General features: G+C 41.5%; 2 protein-coding genes across 2 annotated transcripts in view; one reads left to right on the forward strand and one right to left on the reverse strand.

Annotated features, from left to right (window-relative positions):
• tmbim1a (transmembrane BAX inhibitor motif containing 1a) overlaps positions 1–10,504 on the forward strand; it is a 21,856-nt gene extending 11,352 nt beyond the window's left edge. The window contains exons 2-12 of the mRNA XM_017724108.2: positions 1,061–1,418; positions 2,525–2,592; positions 4,340–4,404; positions 4,677–4,730; positions 4,856–4,906; positions 5,115–5,154; positions 6,460–6,497; positions 7,423–7,510; positions 7,654–7,749; positions 8,836–8,889; positions 9,647–10,504. Coding sequence (XP_017579597.1) covers positions 1,091–1,418; positions 2,525–2,592; positions 4,340–4,404; positions 4,677–4,730; positions 4,856–4,906; positions 5,115–5,154; positions 6,460–6,497; positions 7,423–7,510; positions 7,654–7,749; positions 8,836–8,889; positions 9,647–9,796 — 1,032 coding nt within the window. The 5' untranslated portion in view covers positions 1,061–1,090 and the 3' untranslated portion in view covers positions 9,797–10,504. The remainder of the gene's footprint in view (positions 1–1,060; positions 1,419–2,524; positions 2,593–4,339; positions 4,405–4,676; positions 4,731–4,855; positions 4,907–5,114; positions 5,155–6,459; positions 6,498–7,422; positions 7,511–7,653; positions 7,750–8,835; positions 8,890–9,646) is intronic.
• A 2,693-nt stretch (positions 10,505–13,197) lies between these two features.
• si:ch73-71c20.5 (DUF4748 domain-containing protein) lies at positions 13,198–17,332 on the reverse strand. The gene is made up of 3 exons (XM_037536392.1): positions 17,230–17,332; positions 15,231–15,525; positions 13,198–13,925 (listed from the first exon to the last, which is right to left on the reverse strand). Exons 1-3 carry the CDS (start codon positions 17,270–17,272, stop codon positions 13,766–13,768), a joined length of 498 nt encoding a protein of 165 aa, XP_037392289.1. The 5' UTR covers positions 17,273–17,332; the 3' UTR covers positions 13,198–13,765.
• Positions 17,333–18,534: the final 1,202 nt, after the last annotated feature.

Below are 18,534 nucleotides of genomic sequence, written 5' to 3' on the forward strand. Positions count from 1 at the left end.
GTGGTTGTGATACAGTTTGCAGTAAATTACCAAAGGAAACACCGTGTCGTTGATGCAAAGCAGTTCAGCCTGGACTGTTAATAAAGGGACGTAGCAGAAGTTAAACCATTGTATATGTGGCTTACACCTCTGTTGCAACTAGGATATTTAGCCGCATGACGCAGTGCAGAGGTAGGATGCAACTGACTGTTTGTTTAAATGTCAATTTGCTTCTGTTGAATGTGGCTTTTAGTTATAGCCTACAGGTGTGTTTGTTAGCTAATGGCTAGCCTGTGTGACTAGTGACATGACAGGGCTGTGAGCTATCAACTATCAATTATTGTTTAAACTGTGCATTTAAATGTAAAGCTAGAAGCAGTCAGGCCACATTCACTGATCTGGAATAACATTATGACCACCTGCTTGTTTCTGCGCTCACTGTCCATTTTATCAGCTCCACTTACTGTATAGCTGCACTCTGTAGTTCTACAGTTACAGACTGTAGTCCATCTGTTTCTCTGATACTCTGTTAGCCCCCTTTTACCCTGTTCTTCAGTGGTCAGGACCCCCATGGACCCTCATAGAACAGGTACTATTCATTCTCAGCACTGCAGTAACACTGACGTGGTGGTGGTGTTAGTGTGTATGAGTGGATCAGACACAGCAGTGCTGCTGGAGGTTTTAAACACTGTGTCCACTCACTGTCCACTCTATTAGACACCTTGTCAGTCCACCTTCTAGATGTAAAGTCAGAGACGACAGCTCATCTGCTGCTGCACAGTTTGTGTTGGTCATCCTCTAGTTCTTCATCAGTGGTCACAGGACGCTGTTGGCTGGATATTTTTGGTTGGTGGACTATTCTCAGTCCAGCAGCGACACTGAGGTGTTTAAAAACTCCAGCAGCACTGCTGTGTCTGATCTGCTCACACCAGCGCAACACACACCAACACACCACCAGCATAATCCAAACACCCGCAGAAACGCTCATCTGGAACTTTTTGTCCATTTTTAAAAATCAATGCATCAACATGTTATTTGGTGCTCTCTGGTTCTAATTGATCTCTTATTGTTCTTTTTTTAGTGTGTACCTTCAAGGAATCACTGAAGCAGCATGTCCAGATCAGACTTCCCTCCGGGCTACGACGAGTCCCGGCTGCTCCACAACCCTCAGGCTGGGGGTGCACATCCCTCCGCGCCCCCACCAGCTTATGGCTTCTCTCCGTATGGGGGTCAACCACAGCCCCAGCCTACCGGCTACCCTGGAGCTCCCTACTCCCAGCCATCTGCCCCTTACCCTGGTCAGCCAGGCCCTTACCCTGGTCAGCCAGGCCCATACCCCGGTCAGCCAGGCCCTTACTCTGGTCAACCAGGGCAACCAGGCCAAGGATACCCACCACCAATGCCACCCATAATGCCAGTCATGCCAATGCCAGGACAAGGTAAGACCAAGTTTCAAACTGAAACAGATCAAAGGCTTTTTGGATGCAGCAAGACATTCAAATGCAAATATACACAGAGGATCACAGGTCAAGATCACAGATACGTAACATTATTGAAGAGAAATGTGTTATTCCGCAGATCGATCAGCATCACTGGAAATTCCACTGATAACATTGCTTTAAATATTATACAGCGTGATTCAAAATGCTTCATTTCAAAGTGATTTATTTAGCTTCTAAATTGTTACATAACAATGCAGTAAACTGTAAATGGTTTAAATCAGCATAAAGTTTAAGTAATTTTACAAGGTCTCAGTCTGAACCTCCTCCAGCTGTACAGACGACATCAACACCACAGTCAAACTCATCCCAGACTGGACTGAGCGTGTCGGGTGTCTCTGCACTCACGGCTCTTTCAGTGCGATCTTGGAGATCATCCAGTGCTGTGGAACCAGCGCCGAACGCTCTGAGCTGCTGGAGCTTCACTGCTTTAGAAAATCCCGCTGCTCAGTTCTGACGGATTCACTCTTATTGACGTGGAGAACGCAGAACGCTTTCTGATCAGGGGTCTCCTCTCCTCTCAGACTGAAGGGAGCTGATCTTCCACTGACAGTCAGAAACTCTATGACCCCCTCTTTCACTTGATATGTGATTGGTTCCTATGAGCCTCACGGTTGTAAAAATGTGGTGCTTTGAAGTTGGACGAACCTTTTTGAATCACCCAGTTTGTCTCAGGTTTCTCTTATTTGCTCACATTTTACGTTACCTATTTTAAGGATTATTTAGGTTTGGGCTAATTTTGTATTATGTAAGTGTTGTAAGTTTTTACCATTTGATTTATTGAGTTTAAGCAGGTATAATGTGTGTTAAATCAAGAAAAGTTGAGTTATTTTATCTCAGCTATGGACTGTCTTTTTCTAAATGTTACATTTTTGGCATTATATTGAGTTTTCTTGTGTAACTGACAAGTATAAAAATACCGGTGCTCTGCTGAACACTGTGCAACCCTAATCCTACATTTCCACTACTTCTATAGTACCTTACCCTGCAGTGCCAATCAAGGTGGGAGGGCTAATTTGAACTGATGGCATGTTTGTAATTCACAGATGATGAAGGGTTCACAACGTCACCAGGATGGGAGAGCATGAGCGTCCGGCACACATTTATTCGCAAAGTAAGATTCCTAATTGAATTCTTTATTTTAAGATTCTCTCCACGTCTGCTCCAGTAGAGCGAGCAGTCTGAGCATGATGGTCTGCGTTTAGATGCCCGTTCCCACACATCAGTACAAAGCATTTTCCTCTAATCATGCTATTCATAGTGGCCTTTGGCCAGAGTGAGCATAAAACTCCCATGTCTCTTTTGTCCAGAGGGACTGCAAAGTTACAAGCCTACACTTACTATCAGTTTCATACCAATTTACTGCTTTAGAATAGCCAGAGTGTCTCTGCTGTCCTGTTATTTTTTTCATTGTAATGAGGTCCCACCCACCTTTTTCAGTGAACCGTCACTACCAGGCTGATATTGTCTCTGCTGCAGCATTTAAGGTAGAATGGAAAGCTCAGGTGAAAAGCCAACTTCAGTGTAGGTAACAAAACTAACAAGAGGAGGCTGAAGTTTAATGCAGTTGACCTGTATTACATACGTCTCTTATGACGGTGGATCGTCCACAGCACTTCCTTACTTTACCAGCCTCTTTGAGTAGTAAATAATTATTGACTTGTTTCTTTATGTAAAGTTGACAAACAGTTCAGCACTTTTTGTATAGACCGATTGGGTTTACATACCTGTCCAGGAGGAACGGTGTTAATTCTGCACCCACTTTTAATGTGTTTGCATGTAATAATCCCATCTTTTGAAAAACGCTTCCAGTGTTGATTCTTGTTTTTAGTACGTTTCCTATAGTTACGTTTTACCTCACCCCTGAAAACGGTACTAGAACCACAGGCTGGGCTTTTCTTTGCTGAACAGATAAAGATGGGACAGAGTAAGGTGGTGTAGGGAAGGGTCTTTTTGAAAAACACTTGGAGGAGGTCGGTGTAAACGCAGTCGAGCTTTCCAGACTTTCTCCGACATGTATTACACTCATGCAGTTGCCTTTGCTGAAAACAGTAACCCCTTTTTTAAATGATTTGATCTTGTTCTGCATTTTTATGGTTATTTGTTCTAGTAGTAAAAGTGATAAATCAACTAATGCACCTTTTTAAAGCTTTAACAAAATATACAGTATGTATTTTTTAAGTTAAAGGAAGAATATAGAATTGATATGGGTTGAAGCTCAGTTTCAATATAGGTGTTATCAGAGAAGAAAAAAGGTATTGGGGCAATTTTCCTCTTATATACATTATAGTTAATCTTCCTTATTGTTATAGTTAATTAGACGTTAATTAGACATTAGTCAAGTTTTGCTTCTTTAGCTTTGCCCTGAGTTACGAGGCTGACTATCAATTGGATTCCACAAACTGCGTGCCTAAATCTTGACACACTCGCCTCAAACCACATTAATCTATGGATCACATAGTAATACATAATAAGTAGTGATCTATAAAATGAACAAATCTACAAAAGCAAGGCTCCAAGGTGGCCGTTGCTCCTGTTTTAGATATATATTTAGTTATATATTGTATTACCTTTGTCCTTTTTTATAGCAGTGTGTCAGGAACCACATAAACAAGCTTATTTGCGATTACTTAACAACCCAACGTGGATGTATGTGACGTGCATGTAGTTAGCACAATGCTAATCCTTAGGGCGAGCTTCCATTGCTTGTTACATTAGCCTTATAGCTTCAGTGCAAAACTAAAGAAGCAAACGTGTCTTGGCTGAAGGGGCATATTAAGGACGTGGGGAAAACTGTGTAAATGTAATTTTTCAATGAGCTGCTCTGATTGGGTGGCCTAAAGACATCTCCTTTCTGATAGGTGTACATGATCCTCGCTGCCCAGCTCCTGGTCACCGTCGCCATCGTGGCCATTTTCACATTTGTGTGAGTTCATGTGCCTGTGTGTGTGTGTGTGTGTGTGGGGGGGGGTGAGAGAGAGAGAGAGAGAGAGAGATGTGTGTGAGGTCTTGTTCTGGAGTGGGTGTGGTAAACCTGCTTTCCTTAAAATGTAAGGATAATGAAGGATAATCGCTGCTGTTGCTACCAGTGCAGCTCTTACTGTATTTTAATAATGAATGATGTACTTAAATATTTTGCTTCCTCAAGTTTATTCTGAAGGCCTTTTTTAACTGTTTTTCTCGTGTTTCTGTCCTCAGAGATCCTGTGCGTAACTTTGTGGCAAGAAATCCAGCAATCTACTGGGCTTCATAGTAAGAATTCTACTCATTTTGTCATAAACTTTACCCGTACTTCACCTCTGATCCGTCCTAATATTCAAATCAGGCCAATGACCAGTAGGCCAGTGTTTTACACAGCTGTATCTGTGTCCTTGCAGTGCGGTCTACTTTATCACACATATCGTGCTGGTCTGCTGTAAGGGGCCCAGGTGAGCAAACACGTCCTGCTAAAACTGTAATAACTTTGCATTATATCATCCGGAATACAGGCTGGATGAAATCCAAACTCAACCAGACCTACAAAAGTACTGAGAAAGTCAACTGACAGAAACCAGGCCATGATAAAACACTAAAACACCAGCTACGTTATGCAATAATGTGTTGCTGTGTCTAACATTCCCCCCTCTTTTGTTTTAGGAGGCGTTTTCCATGGAACCTTCTCCTGCTGGCCATTTTTGTGAGTTGGGAAGTGGCAGTTCATTTGGAATGAAGGGAGAGGGTGTGGCTTTATGTGTAATGGAAAACAGTTGGTAGCCTCTGTCTGTTTTTCCTCCTTCTGTAAACTGCTTCTGCCTCTGTTAACCAGACTCAGCCCTGGTTTTAGTGGTTAAGTGTCATATAACAATCTTACTAGTAGCTTGTATTGAGATAAACTTAGTAAACAGTAAATAAACAGAACATAAGGCAGGGGGGCGGGGTGGTGGGGGTCGCAGTGATGTGTCTCTGTTGTGGAAATGCACCATTTGATCTGTTTGGTAGTATTTTTTTTCACCTTTACAGCTGAGTAGGATTGAATGATTTGGGGGGAAAATATCTTACTGTGATTTTTTTTTTTTTTTTTTTTTTTTACCAATACTGTCATTTATACTTTAATCAGTATAATTTATCATTTATTTATTTATATATATATATATATATATATTTTTTTTTTTTTTTGGCCATGGAGATTGGCACATGCAATTTATTTTTCTAGCTTGAGGATTGAATGCTGGACAAAGTGCACGAGACACCCAGTTAGTTGTGGTTGTGATGTCACAGCACATGTACCAGTGATGTGATGTACCAGCTCGTCTCCTGGTGGTTCACGATGGTATTGGGTTAAATTTTCAATAGCGATGTTGATGAAATAGATACAATACAGGGTGAGTCAAAAGCCACAGGACCGGTTTTATTTAATTTAATTTAATTTTTTATTTTATTATCGACTTTTATCTCCGCTCTTTCTCTCAAGCACTCTTTCAAATGGTAATTTAGATTTTAAAAACAATTCTTTCAACCTGATGGCTGAATATTACAAGTAGTTCAGTGTAGATGTATTCAAAAGCTTGATTACTCCTTTTTTTCTGCATATTCTAGTGCGCAATGTCTACTGAGTGTAACATACTCTGTGGGTAAAAAAATCATAAAATTATATATAAAGTGTGCTTTTGCATAGGCCCTGTGTTTATTTATTTATTTTTCAGTGTATTAAATTAAGCTAAATTCAATTAGTTGGGCATTAAATCCTGCACACTTTAATGCACAGTTGAATGAATTGAGTTTAATTTAATACATTGTCAATGGAGAACACATTTATTTATTTATTTTTCAATGTATTAACTTATTTGAATTTATAAAATCAACACATGTCATTTGAAGAGTGTTCAAACTTTTGCACACAGCCTGATATATAATATGGACTGCAAGCCATTGTATCAGGAAGACTCATGAAAACAGCCCTGCTAAATGAGTGATGAGTAACTTTATTTCTTGTCTTTCTTAGACTTTGGCCATGTCCTACATGACCGGGACGATATCGAGGTAAGTAGCTGCATGTGAGCGAAATAGAACTGCACAGTCAGTTCCAGTCAGCCGGTGCTGTCGATGCCAGGAGTTATTCTGCAGGGTGTGACGCTTTAGTCGTTATTCACGTGTGTTGACATAAGCCCCTTCATTCATTGTTTTCTGGGAATGTGCTGTAGTTTGTTTCCATTCCAAACAGTTTCCTTTCAGCAGTTCCTTTCTGTGATCAAATGACCCAGTGTGGTACAGTGATGGAGTTTTTTTTTCTTTCTTTCTTTCCAAAAACATTTTACACCCGAGTCATTTGGCCAGCAGTCAACACAACACATTTACTGACCTCTAGTTGAATCACTTTACACTCTTTGTTGACCAGTTTTTCATTATTTACAAACTCTTAATTTAACCACTGACCTTGTGGTTAGGGGGCAGTCGTGGGCTGGGGGTTAGGGAACCAGCCTTGTGACCGGAATGTCGCCAGTTCGATCCCCTGAGCCGACAGTACATGACCGAGGTGCCCCTGAGCAGGGCGCCTGACCCCCAATTGCTCCCAGGGTGCGGCGGATAGGGCTGCCCACTGCCCCCTAGTGTGTGTCTTAACTAGTGCGTATGTGGTGTTTCACTGGGGTTAGATTGCGGAGGTGACACTTCCCCTTTGTGCTACTAATAAGGGTCACTTAAATCAAACCTTCACAGTATCTTAATGTGAGAATCTGGGAAGTCTGATCAGAAGTGCAGTGAAATCCATCAGGAGCTAAACTGTTCACGATTGTTGTGATGTGGTTTTTTTAACACACGCCGCCAAGGTTTTGTTATGATATGATTATGATTACTGCGCATTATCTCTTGAAAAAAGAAAAAAATCCATGTTTACTTTTACATGTTTTTTCATTCTTTCCATCCTTTGGCCTGTAGTGGTCATAATTATGTTTCTTTATAATTCTAGTTACTATAACACTAAGGCTGTGTTTCTGGCTCTGGGGATTACAGTGGTTGTCTGCATTGCTGTAACCGTCTTCTGCTTCCAGACTAAGGTAGTTTACAGTAAATCTCTATCAGGCATCTAGTGTGTAAACAAGTAACATGACCTTACTTACCCTCAAGACTTCATGAAGGGCTTTGTATGTGTGTGTTTTATTATGAAGAGCCTCATTATTATTATTGGTTCTCCCGTCAGGTGGATTTCACCAAATGTGGAGGTCTTTTCTGCGTGCTTGGAATCGTCATGTTTGTGACTGGAATCATCACTGCTATCGTGCTGTCATTCAAATATGTAAGTGCAGCACTAAATACACTATTTCAAAAATTCCATTCATTAAGGGGAGTAGCCCCCCTACCCTGAAGACCCTGAACACTTCTGGGAAAGCTTTCCACAGGATTGTGGGGTGTGTTTGTGGGAATTTGTGCCCATTCAGTTGTGAGGTTCAGAGGTGTCAGGCACAATGTTGGACCAGACAGCCTGGCTCATGATAGGCCTTCCAGTTCATCTGGATGGTGCTCATTGGGGTTGAGGTCAGGGTTCTGTGCAGGCCACTGAAGTTCCTCTGCATCTACACTCATCAAACCATGCCTTTATGGACCTCACTTTGTTGACAGGAGCTTTGTGGACAGTCTTGCTGGAACAGGAAAGGGCCTTCACCAAACTGATATCACAAAGTTGGAGGTGTATAATTATCTAAACTGTCTTTATGCAATAGCATTAACGTTACGCTTTACTGGAACTGACTGAAACAGCCCAGACCATTATCCTTCCTCCACCAAACTTTACTTTTGGCACTATGGATTCTGCTAGGTAGCATTCTCGTGGCATATGCCAAGCCAGATTCGTCCACTACACTGCCAGCATTATTCTTTACTTTAGAGAACATGTTTCCGCTGCTCCAAGGTTTACGCCACTCCAGCAGGTGCTTGGCATTGCACATAGTAATCTGAGGCTGGTGTGCAGCTGCTCAGCCATGGAGACCCATTTCATGAAGCTCCTGACACACAGCTCTTGTGTTTATGTTGCTTCCAGATGCAGTTTGGAACTAAGGTAGTGATGTGACAGAGGATTTTTACTTCCATTACAAAATTAAAGCAACTACAGTTGACCTGGGCCGATCTAGGATGGCAGAAATGTCATAAAATGACTTGTGGAAAAAATAGCATCCTATATCATTGTTTAAAGTCACTGAGCTCTTCAGGACTCTACTGCCAGCGTTTTGTCTATGGAGACTGCATGACTATGTGGTTTATTTTACTCCTGTTAGCAGTGGGTGAAACTGAAACGCCTAAGCTCAATAATTAGGAGTGGTGTCCACATACTTTTGGCTATATTCCATATAGCCATATCATATTCAACTTCCTGTTCTTATCCTAGATCCCGTGGCTTCATATGCTCTACGCTGCCATCGGAGCCATCGTGTTCACGCTGGTGAGTTCAGCTGCTAGATAGAAATCTTAGTGTTGTGTTGTTGTGTTAACTTGGATCGACTCTTCCCCAAATAAACATGCTTTTAGTTAGGGATGGGCAATAACATGATACGTTATTATAGCCATAAATTCTATTTATGGTGTGTGTTATGCATATGTAGGCATCACTAGTGCATGTGGAACACGCATCATAAAATCTATATATTTTTTTTATATACGAGGCTGTCAAGATTACTCAGTTAAACCTGATTATTCTTATTTTGATTACACATTTTCAATCTATTATTTATTTATTTATTTATTTATATTTATTTATAAAAATTGTATTTATTTATGATATATGATTATTTATGATATATATGTGTGTGTGTGTGTGTGTGTGTGTGTGTGTGTATATATATATATATACACACACACACACACACACAGTGTGTACCAGTGTTGTAGGCAGTCTGTAAACACTGACCGCCTATTATGACCAGCTTATTTTATTATTTTATTTTTTACCAGTTGATTTTGTCCCATTTCTTCTTTTTTGTTTGTTAAAAGTGATACATTGTCATTCAAAGCCTTTTTAAAATACGGCACTACCGTTTTGTTTGTTACATGTTTTATGAATCAACTTATCAAAAACCTCAGAAGAAGTAGTTATAAAAGTTATGTAGTCGTTATAAAAAGAGGTTATAATTCTGCCATATTGCCCACCCACTTTGCTCTTCTGGATCTATTGTAACATTTCCTCATTTCCTCCTGCTTAGTTTCTGGCCTACCACACCCAGCTTCTTATCGGGAACAGAAAGCACTCCATCAGTCCGGAGGAGTATGTTTTCGCTGCTCTCTCCATTTACGTCGACATCATCCAGATTTTCCTGTTCCTCCTGCAAATTATTGGAGCCTCTCAGCGATAAGGCTTCCTGCTGAGCTCCAGCAGCCATTTATAGCTCAATCATTTGTGTATTACGCACTTGTGTCTGTTTCCCAGTAATCATGTACTCACATTATATGAACAACATATGAGATATTGGTCAAGATGTTGAGGGTTTGCTTAAACTTTAAGGCAACGTTTTATCTTTGTAGAGAATGAAGTATTTACATTTGGTCACACGCTCTTCAACAAACTCTGCTCAGGCTGCTATACAGCCAATTTTTTTTTTACATAATTAAGGAGGATTTTGCCTGTCTGTGTTTTTACTGTTTAGATTAAAGTTACATATCACTGTTGGAACAAAACCTTGCATCTCCATTTTTCTTGCTTTTTATATATCGCTGTTGTTGGAGGAAAACCTCTCAAATTTTTACTTGTTCTATAGGAGAAGGGGAACAAACCTACTTTACTTTTAACGTAAGTCAATGGAACCAGACTTTTTGCGAGTAATTTTGGGCTGTTTCTTTTAGTCCATTCATCATGAAATTTGTGTGCAATGTAAAGGGAAACAGGTATTTTTAAAGTATTTTCCAAAAATGGAAAAACGTCATGGAGATACTAGGTTTTAGTACAGCTGCTGGTAGATATACATATATCACTGTTGTTTACGTTGTGTCAGAATTGTCTTATGAGTGGAACTGTAAAACTGGTCCAAACGGACTTTAAATAAAATCTTGTCAAATTAACTTGCGTTCAATATTCAGAATGATTTTTTTTTTTTTTCTCCTTTTAAGTTTTTTTTTTTTTTTTTTCTTTCCCGGAGATGCAAGGTTTTATTCCAACTGCGATGATATGCAAGTTTCCATGTTACATTCCTCTCCTGTGAAAAGCTGCAAGTACGTTTTATATTCACTATATATGGTGCTTGTTTTGATATGAGCTGCAATTATGTGTAATATAACTGATTCTGATTCATAGTTCTATATCTAGCCAATATCTTGTGCACGTATCAACAGTGAATTAAGCACTTGCGTACTTTAAGTGCCTTTCTTCATACAACAAGCCAAAAACTAACAGTAAACGCAGTATCAGACTTTGCTGGTGGTGTTGAGATGAACAGGACTGAGCAACGCTAAAAGATGACGATATTGATATTTCAGATGATTTCAATACTGATTCCTGAATGATATTTTTTGCCAATACCTTCTTTTTAATAATGAAATGAAAGTGGGTGTGGCTTAAACCAAAAATAAGTTGAGCTGGAATTGTGTATATTTAATGTCTGTGACTGTGCTGATGTTAATAGCATCCATACAGAATGAACCAATCAGCATGTCTACAGGCCCAGGGCTGCTAAAACCAACAACTTGGCTCTTGAAATTTGATGTTGAATGAAACAATGTTTGGATACTCTTATTCGTTCATTATCATAAAGGTAATGAAGCTCTAAGTGATAATGCAGTGGTCATTAAACCTGCTCCAGATCCAGCCCACACATAGACCCTGTTTCTACTGGTGCATTGGTGTGGTCCTTATAAAGCTGGAAAACTGGCATGTTGCCAGATTGTAACCAATTGTTTGGGTTTGAGATTTCCTCCTTCTTCTTCCTTGATAAATGGTGGATTTCAGACAAGATGTGAATACCACCACCTACCATGCTGTTGTGCAATGAGAAACCAGTCAGCATGACTTTACACTGACCAACATGTGCTTGTATTGTTCAGATGGTCATTGGCAGCTGGTAAATTTATCACATGAACAATGCATGTAGACCAGTAGTACTCAAAGAAGTCCTCAGGGGCCCCCAGATGGTCCACGTTTTTGCTTATAACACATAGGCAGTGCGGGCTCAAACGTCTGAGACCACTGACGAAAATGCTTCTGTTTTGGGTAAAATTAATTTCTTAGCATGCACTCACGCTGATCAGCGTTTCTGATCAGTAGATCAGCCTGAGAGTCATCTGAACATGTGTTTCAAAGGAAGGAATACAAGTTTAAAAAAAAAAACCAAACAACTGACCATTTTGTACAAAGTCCTTAACATGGTCAGTTTCACAAATCTGCTTCGATTTGAATAGTGACCTTGAAAAAGTGCCAGGTTTTGAATATTTTAAAATAATTTCATAACTTTTCTTTGTTTTATGGTTTATAACATTCTAAAACTTTCTGATGTTTTCCAGGTTCAAATAGAAAAAAGGTTTTCATTGTGGTCTCAGGTGTGACGTAACAATGGCAGGTTAGTTTGTGCTCACATGGTATCAGTTTACTGGTCGGTGACCCAACAGGCAAAAGTCACAACTTCAGTTTAGTTAAAACTTTACAACTTTGTCAGCCAGTCGGGCTCAACTCCCTCGGAAACCGACAAGTTCACGAGAGCCGTCCAAACGGACCACAACGCACCTGCGCTGATATTCTCAAAGCATGATAACAGGGTCAACCTCAGATCTGAGCCCTCCTGTACTTATGACAGTCACGACTATAAAACTGATCTTGGATCAGGTCATAAAATGGACTGGTGACCACTGAGTTAGAAGATTTTATTATTGTCATGTATTGCAATATAAAACACTCTGTTCCAGATTTACTGGGGTTCTTAATAAATACAAAAACATGATAAATAGAAGGGGAATAATGTATATAGATTATATGAATTATTATGAATCAAATGTCTTTAAACAAGTGTTTGCATTTTTGGAACATGGGAATCCTGGGAATGAACTCTTGCCTCAAGTGGAGGAGTTCAAGTGTCTCGGGGTCTTGTTCACGAGTGATGGTACAAGGGAGCGGGAGATTGACAGGCGGATTGGTGCTGGGTCAGCAGTGATGCGGGCTCTTTACCGATCTGTTGTGGTAAAGAAAGAGCTGAGCCATAAGGCAAGGCTCTCGATTTACCGGTCGATCTACGTTCCCACCCTCACCTATGGCCATGAGCTTTGGGTAATGACCGAAAGAACGAGATCACGAATACAAGCGGCCGAAATGAGTTTCCTCCGCAGGGTGTCTGGACTCTCCCTTAGAGATAGGGTGAGAAGTTCAGTCATCCGGGAGGGACTCGGAGTAGAGCCGCTGCTTCTCCACGTCGAGAGGAGCCAGCTGAGGTGGTTCGGGCATCTGGTTAGGATGCCTCCTGGACGCCTCCCTTGGGAGGTGTCACAGGCAAATCCACCCCGGAGGAGACCCCGGGGAAGACCCAGGACACGCTGGCGTGACTATATCGCCCAAATGGCCTGGGAGCGCCTCGGAATTCCCCCCGGAGAGCTAGTGGAAGTGGCTGGGGAAAGGGAGGTCTGGGCCTCATTGCTTAGGATGCTGCCCCCACGACCCAAACCCCGGAGAAGTGGAAGTTGATGGATGGATGGATGGATGGATGAGAATCCATTTTTTAAAGAAGGAAACAAGGAAAAATATCCCCACATAACATTAATTCCACATACCACAACACTCTTACTTTGTAGCCAACCTTATTTTACTGTGCAATAAATGGATTATTTTCAATGCATTTATACATTGTTATCTTGGATGCATTTATATATACATAAACAGAGATGTCTTTCCTAAATGTCATCTGTAAATAAAGGGAGCTTGTAAAATTCAGTGTTTGGTCTTAAAGTGAGTTTTGCACACAGGCATCACATGTGCAGTGCATGAAGCCTAATCACAGGCTTGTGTCTATACACAAACATATCCTTTCAGTACTGATGCACAGAGTAGCAGATTCTCAAGATGACAACTGAAGCTGTTACACAATCCAACATATACAAGTGTATGAGAACCAGGCTAGTTTAAGAACTTGAGGACCAATCCTAATCTTATTCTAATGAGGTGTGAGAGATGTATATTATTCTCCCCATGATAATCTGGCACTGGACGAAGCCAACAAAGCTGTTGTTTTCGGGTTTGATTCTAAATGCCCTTAATTTGACGTTTGATGCTTTTCATCATGTTTTCATTGATGATCTCAAAGAAAGGCGAGCCTGGATGCAAAAGGGTTTCATACGGTGAGTCAGTCAAGTTACTCCAGCCCTGCTGCTGGTTTGTAGCGCTCTCTTTCGTACTCTCCCTCGTTGGCCTTCTTCATCCTTTGCCGGATTCTTAGCTGCTTCAGTCTGTTCTTGTCCACCTGCTTCTTAGCCAGAATAAACCCGATTATACCAGTGGGAAGACCAATAATCCTGAAAGAGAAAACAGAGATTCAGGGGTGTTTCATACATAACTGGGGACACTTGCTGAAATATCCACCCAGCATCTAATCTTAATCCGAATACCAGAGCTGCGGCACTGAAAAACGTTCAACCTCATAGCAGAATGTGACTGATGGCAGCACGCAGCCACGCAAACACTACCATGGTGACAGAGTTACCGTGATTACCGCAGGAAAGCTTTAGCAGTGCAGACCGTTTAAGGTGGGAAAAGGCAGGAGGACGCCCTGTACTCTTCTGTTTCTTTGTTGTATAGTACTGGATGCACCTGGACTTCGGTAGTGAGATGTTTGGCATCCATAGCTCCCTCTCTCAAAAAAAGATCTACGTTCGGTATATTCCACTGCTGCGGTCGACAGCCGAAGTCGGGGAAATCGCATTCTTGGTGGACTGTCTCGGTTGCCAGTGGTAGAATTTTCCACTGCGGCTCCACTGGAAACAACGGAAAACCTGGTTTGCTGTCGTCCTTCTACTGCCACTGTGTAAATGCAGTATAAGGCAATTTAATACCACCTTAGATTCAGTGTCCTTTCTAATTTGTTGCAGAATTGTTTGTAAATGCTCTTGAATTAACACATTATTTGCACTGGTAAATTAGATCTAGAAGTAAAACACGACTGATATATCACTTAGACACTAACACCAATCAATACTGACAAACTGCAGTTGTATCTATATCAGAACGGGGAAGAAAGGGGATTTAAGGGGCTTTGAACGTGGCGTGGTTGTTGGTGCCAGACGGGCTGGTCTGAGTATTTCAGAAACTGCTGATCTGCTGGGATTTTCACACTCAACCATCTCTAGGGTTCACAGAGAACGGCCCGAAAAAGAGGAAATATCCAGTGAGCGGTCAGTTGTGTGGACGGAAATGCCTTGTTGATGTGAGAGGTCAGAGGAGAATGGGCAGACTGGTTCCAGATGATAGAAAGACAACAGGAACTCAAATAACCAACCAGAATCTCTGAGGAACGTTTCCAACACCTTGTTGAAAGTATGGCATGAAGAATGAATCTATTTGTAATATTATGTTGGCTGCTTTTATCATTTAAAATTTGTATGAACCCCAAAAAATACCTATCATGCCCTTTTTTAAAAATAATTCATATTGATAAGTTATTCTGGGGGCACTCTTTGCTCCTGTACTTGTTTTTAAGAGACAAAATTTTAATGAGTATATTTTAGCCTTTTGCCCCATTTCTGATCATAGTCATGTGCACTAAACTACACTGTAAAAAGTCATAAAACATATTTCATCATGCAGTGTTGTATAATTCCTACCATGCATATCCTATTATCGTCATTGGATTTTTCGCCTTCCGTCTGGGAATATACTCTGGTCCGTATTCTTCCTCCACCTCATCGTCTTCTGCCTTCTTTTGTCCGCTTGTAGTCTCTGGTGCTTTAGGCGCTTCTGCTGCTCTCTGAGACTCTGTCTTGGTGCTGTTTAGTAAAGGGTAGCGGCTGCAGTGAAGGGCTCTGCAGTGTAAGACAGACGGCTGTGATCTGTGATTGGTGACGATCTGCACATGACCTGCCCTTAAACAGAGTCTTCTGGTTGGTAAGTAGCAAAGACCTGGAAAAGAAGGTGAGAACATTCATTAGGTGACGCGACTACACTGGCTGACATCAAGACAACGAACACTATGCAGAAGCCCAGCATCCCTACGCTGGTTACATCTGCTGAGGCCTATTTATTTCTCTCTCGTTTGAACTTTTAAACACCAAATACATTTAAAAGAGCCACTCCAGCTCCACATCTGCTGTAAACATGCCTGCTTGCCTCCTACGTTGGTGCCACAGTAGCCTACAGAACCAGATTCTCTAGTTTAAAGACTTGGAAACTCGCTTCTTATGATGTATCGTGAAGGTGGGTGGACAAACTACAAGCACACTGAAGATTCAAATTTACTAACTTCAAGTAATACAACACAAAATAACTGTGTGCTGCTCATGACTGTAAATGTGGATATTCACACACACACACACACACACACACACACACACACACACACACACACACACACACACACATTCTAAATATTACAATTCTCTAACACCTCCCTTACATCTTCACCATGCTAGTGTATTGTTTGCATTGGCCATCCTCTAGTTTTTCATCAGTGGTCAGTTTCTGACCACACACACACACACACACACACACACACACTCTAAATTGGGGGCAGTCGTGGGCTGGAGGTTAGGGAACCAGCCCTGTGAGTGGAAGGTCGCTGGTTTGATCCCCAGAGCCGACAGTATTTGACTTAAGTGTCCTTGAGCAAGACACCTAACCCCCAACTGCTCCCTGGGCGCTGTGGATAGGGCTGCCCGCTGCTCCGGGCAAGTGTGCTCATTGCCCCCTAGTGTGTGTGTTCACTGCACGTATGGGTTAAAATGCAGAGGTGAAATTTCTCGGTTGGGACTAATAAGGGTCACTTCATTAACTTCTCTACGACCTCTACCTTTTCATCAGTGGTCAGTTTCTGGCCACAGAGCTGCTCTTAGCTAGACGTTTGATAATGGACCCAAGTAACCGATGCCAGTGGGCAGAAAGCCACTGATGAACTGTGCATGACCACTGCAGTTTGTAATGGTAAAACTGTGTAGTTATACAAGGCAGGTGGATCTAAAGTGGCTGGAAGTATATTTTGGGTCAGTAGCCAACAGCCCTGGTCCTACAGATCTAGTTCCGTCCACAATCTGCCACACCCGCTCCATCTCATTACCTCACTCAGACGTTGACCGGTTGGGTCAGATGCAGGTTGGAACTACTCTGCAGGAAAGTCAATCTCACGAGGAGGCTTGGTGACCACTCGTGCAGGTGTTTCTAGCTATTACATCACACGTCTTAAGCCACTGACCGACTCTAGTTGTGTTACATCTCAGACTGCACTCTTAACAAGTGGTCTAATAGGAGCACGCTGCCCAAGCTGGCCAGACAATGACCATACCTCTGAAGTGCTACCAACAGCAGCAGGGCCCGTTTTCATGAAGCTCCTCAGGGTCAGACAGCAGGTCTAAGAGGAGGTTCCTCTCCTGATCATGACACACCTACAGACCCTGCATCAGCACACCTGAATCTCCATGAACGCGGGACCTGGACAGCTGGTCCAGCAAGTGGCTCTCACTCACTGTCCACTGTAAAAGCACGAAGCTACTGCCCACAGTGACGTTTCATTCACTGCACTATCAGCCTAGAGCGCGTGGCTCGGCGCGAACAGAGGCCTGAGAGCAAAGCGCTCCGCCCGAGGCTTCATTAGAGGGGAAACGGACTCCGTACCTCCCACAGCCGACCTCAGCAGATTCCAGCACGGCGCCGACATCTTCCCCGGCTCACACGAGCATGCGCAGCGCGCGTCCACGGCACGTCACGCGTGACGCGGTAGGACGCGCTCGCCGGGGTCGCGGAGGGAAAAGCGCGCGGATCGCTGTTTATATCACATTACATTTGTACACATCGATCATCTGTTACAGCTGATATATAATGTCTTATAATAATCCAAGACCTGTAGAGTATATAACTATTCTGTTTGTAGTCAAAGACTGCACGTTTGTGTGTGTGTGTGTGTGTGTACATACAACTGCTGCTGTAATGCTGAAAATAGCATTATTCATATATCTGGACAAATAGTGTGTGTGTGTGTGTGTATATATATATACACACACACACACACACACACACACACACACACACACACACACACACACACACACACATATGTCCATATATATATATATATATATATATATATATATGTGTGTGTGTGTGTATATAGGACTGTGCGAAAGTCTTAGGCACCCAAGACTCATTTTCAAAATCTATTTATTTGTGTAGTTTGTGTTTATTTGCTGAGTAAAGTGTTAATATCTGAATAAACAAAATTTATACAATATTAATTAATATTTAATAGTGATGTTCTGGATGTTGGTGTGTGTGTTTACCCATCTCCAAGCCTCTCCTCCTCGAGGAAGTCCAGTATTATATGTAGTTAAAAAGCAGCTCCTGGTTTGACCAATCAGTGCTCAGTAAATTGAGCTCATGATGTCATTGATGATATTAACGAGTCTCTGTGGCGGCTGTGAAGGTGTCCAGGAAAAATATGGACCCAAGAAATTCTTGTTACTTTTTATTGTTTTTCTGTTTATTTGAATTATGAATACGACTTTATTCTAATGTATATTGTGATGAACTCACTGCTGAGGTCAACTCTTTAAACATTTGCTGACATGCCTAAAACTTTCGCACAGTACTGTACATATATACCATTTGTTCATACTTATGCAAATAATTTTTTTTATTTAAGAATTACATAAACATCAGATTTTATTACCTGAATTTTTTCAGCAGTTTGAGCTCAGCAGCTGTCCTTGAAATTTTGAAAATGAAGTGATAAGTGGACCAATAGAAATGCTCCAGAGTCCTGTGTGTTTGAATAAAACTTCTTTACATTAACTTGCATAAGTTTTTGTCCTCTATTGATGCTCTATGGACAGCTTAATGTATTTCTCACCAAAAATGTAGAGATAATTCTAAGAAGTATCCATCTGTTTACCTATCTATCTATCTATCTATCTACCTACCTAT

The sequence above is a fragment of the Pygocentrus nattereri genome, chromosome 30 (assembly GCF_015220715.1).
Source record: "Pygocentrus nattereri isolate fPygNat1 chromosome 30, fPygNat1.pri, whole genome shotgun sequence".
NCBI lineage: Eukaryota > Metazoa > Chordata > Actinopteri > Characiformes > Serrasalmidae > Pygocentrus > Pygocentrus nattereri.

Excerpts from the sequence above, each read along its gene's own strand:
- si:ch73-71c20.5 (XM_037536392.1), bottom strand. The coding sequence starts at position 17,272 with ATGTCGGCGCCGTGCTGGAATCTGCTGAGGTCGGCTGTGGGAG. Across the intron at positions 15,526-17,229 it reads GCTGAGGTCGGCTGTGGGAG|GTCTTTGCTACTTACCAACC; the intron begins GTACGGAGTCCG and ends CTTCTTTTCCAG. Across the intron at positions 13,926-15,230 it reads ACGATAATAGGATATGCATG|GATTATTGGTCTTCCCACTG; the intron begins GTAGGAATTATA and ends TTTCTCTTTCAG.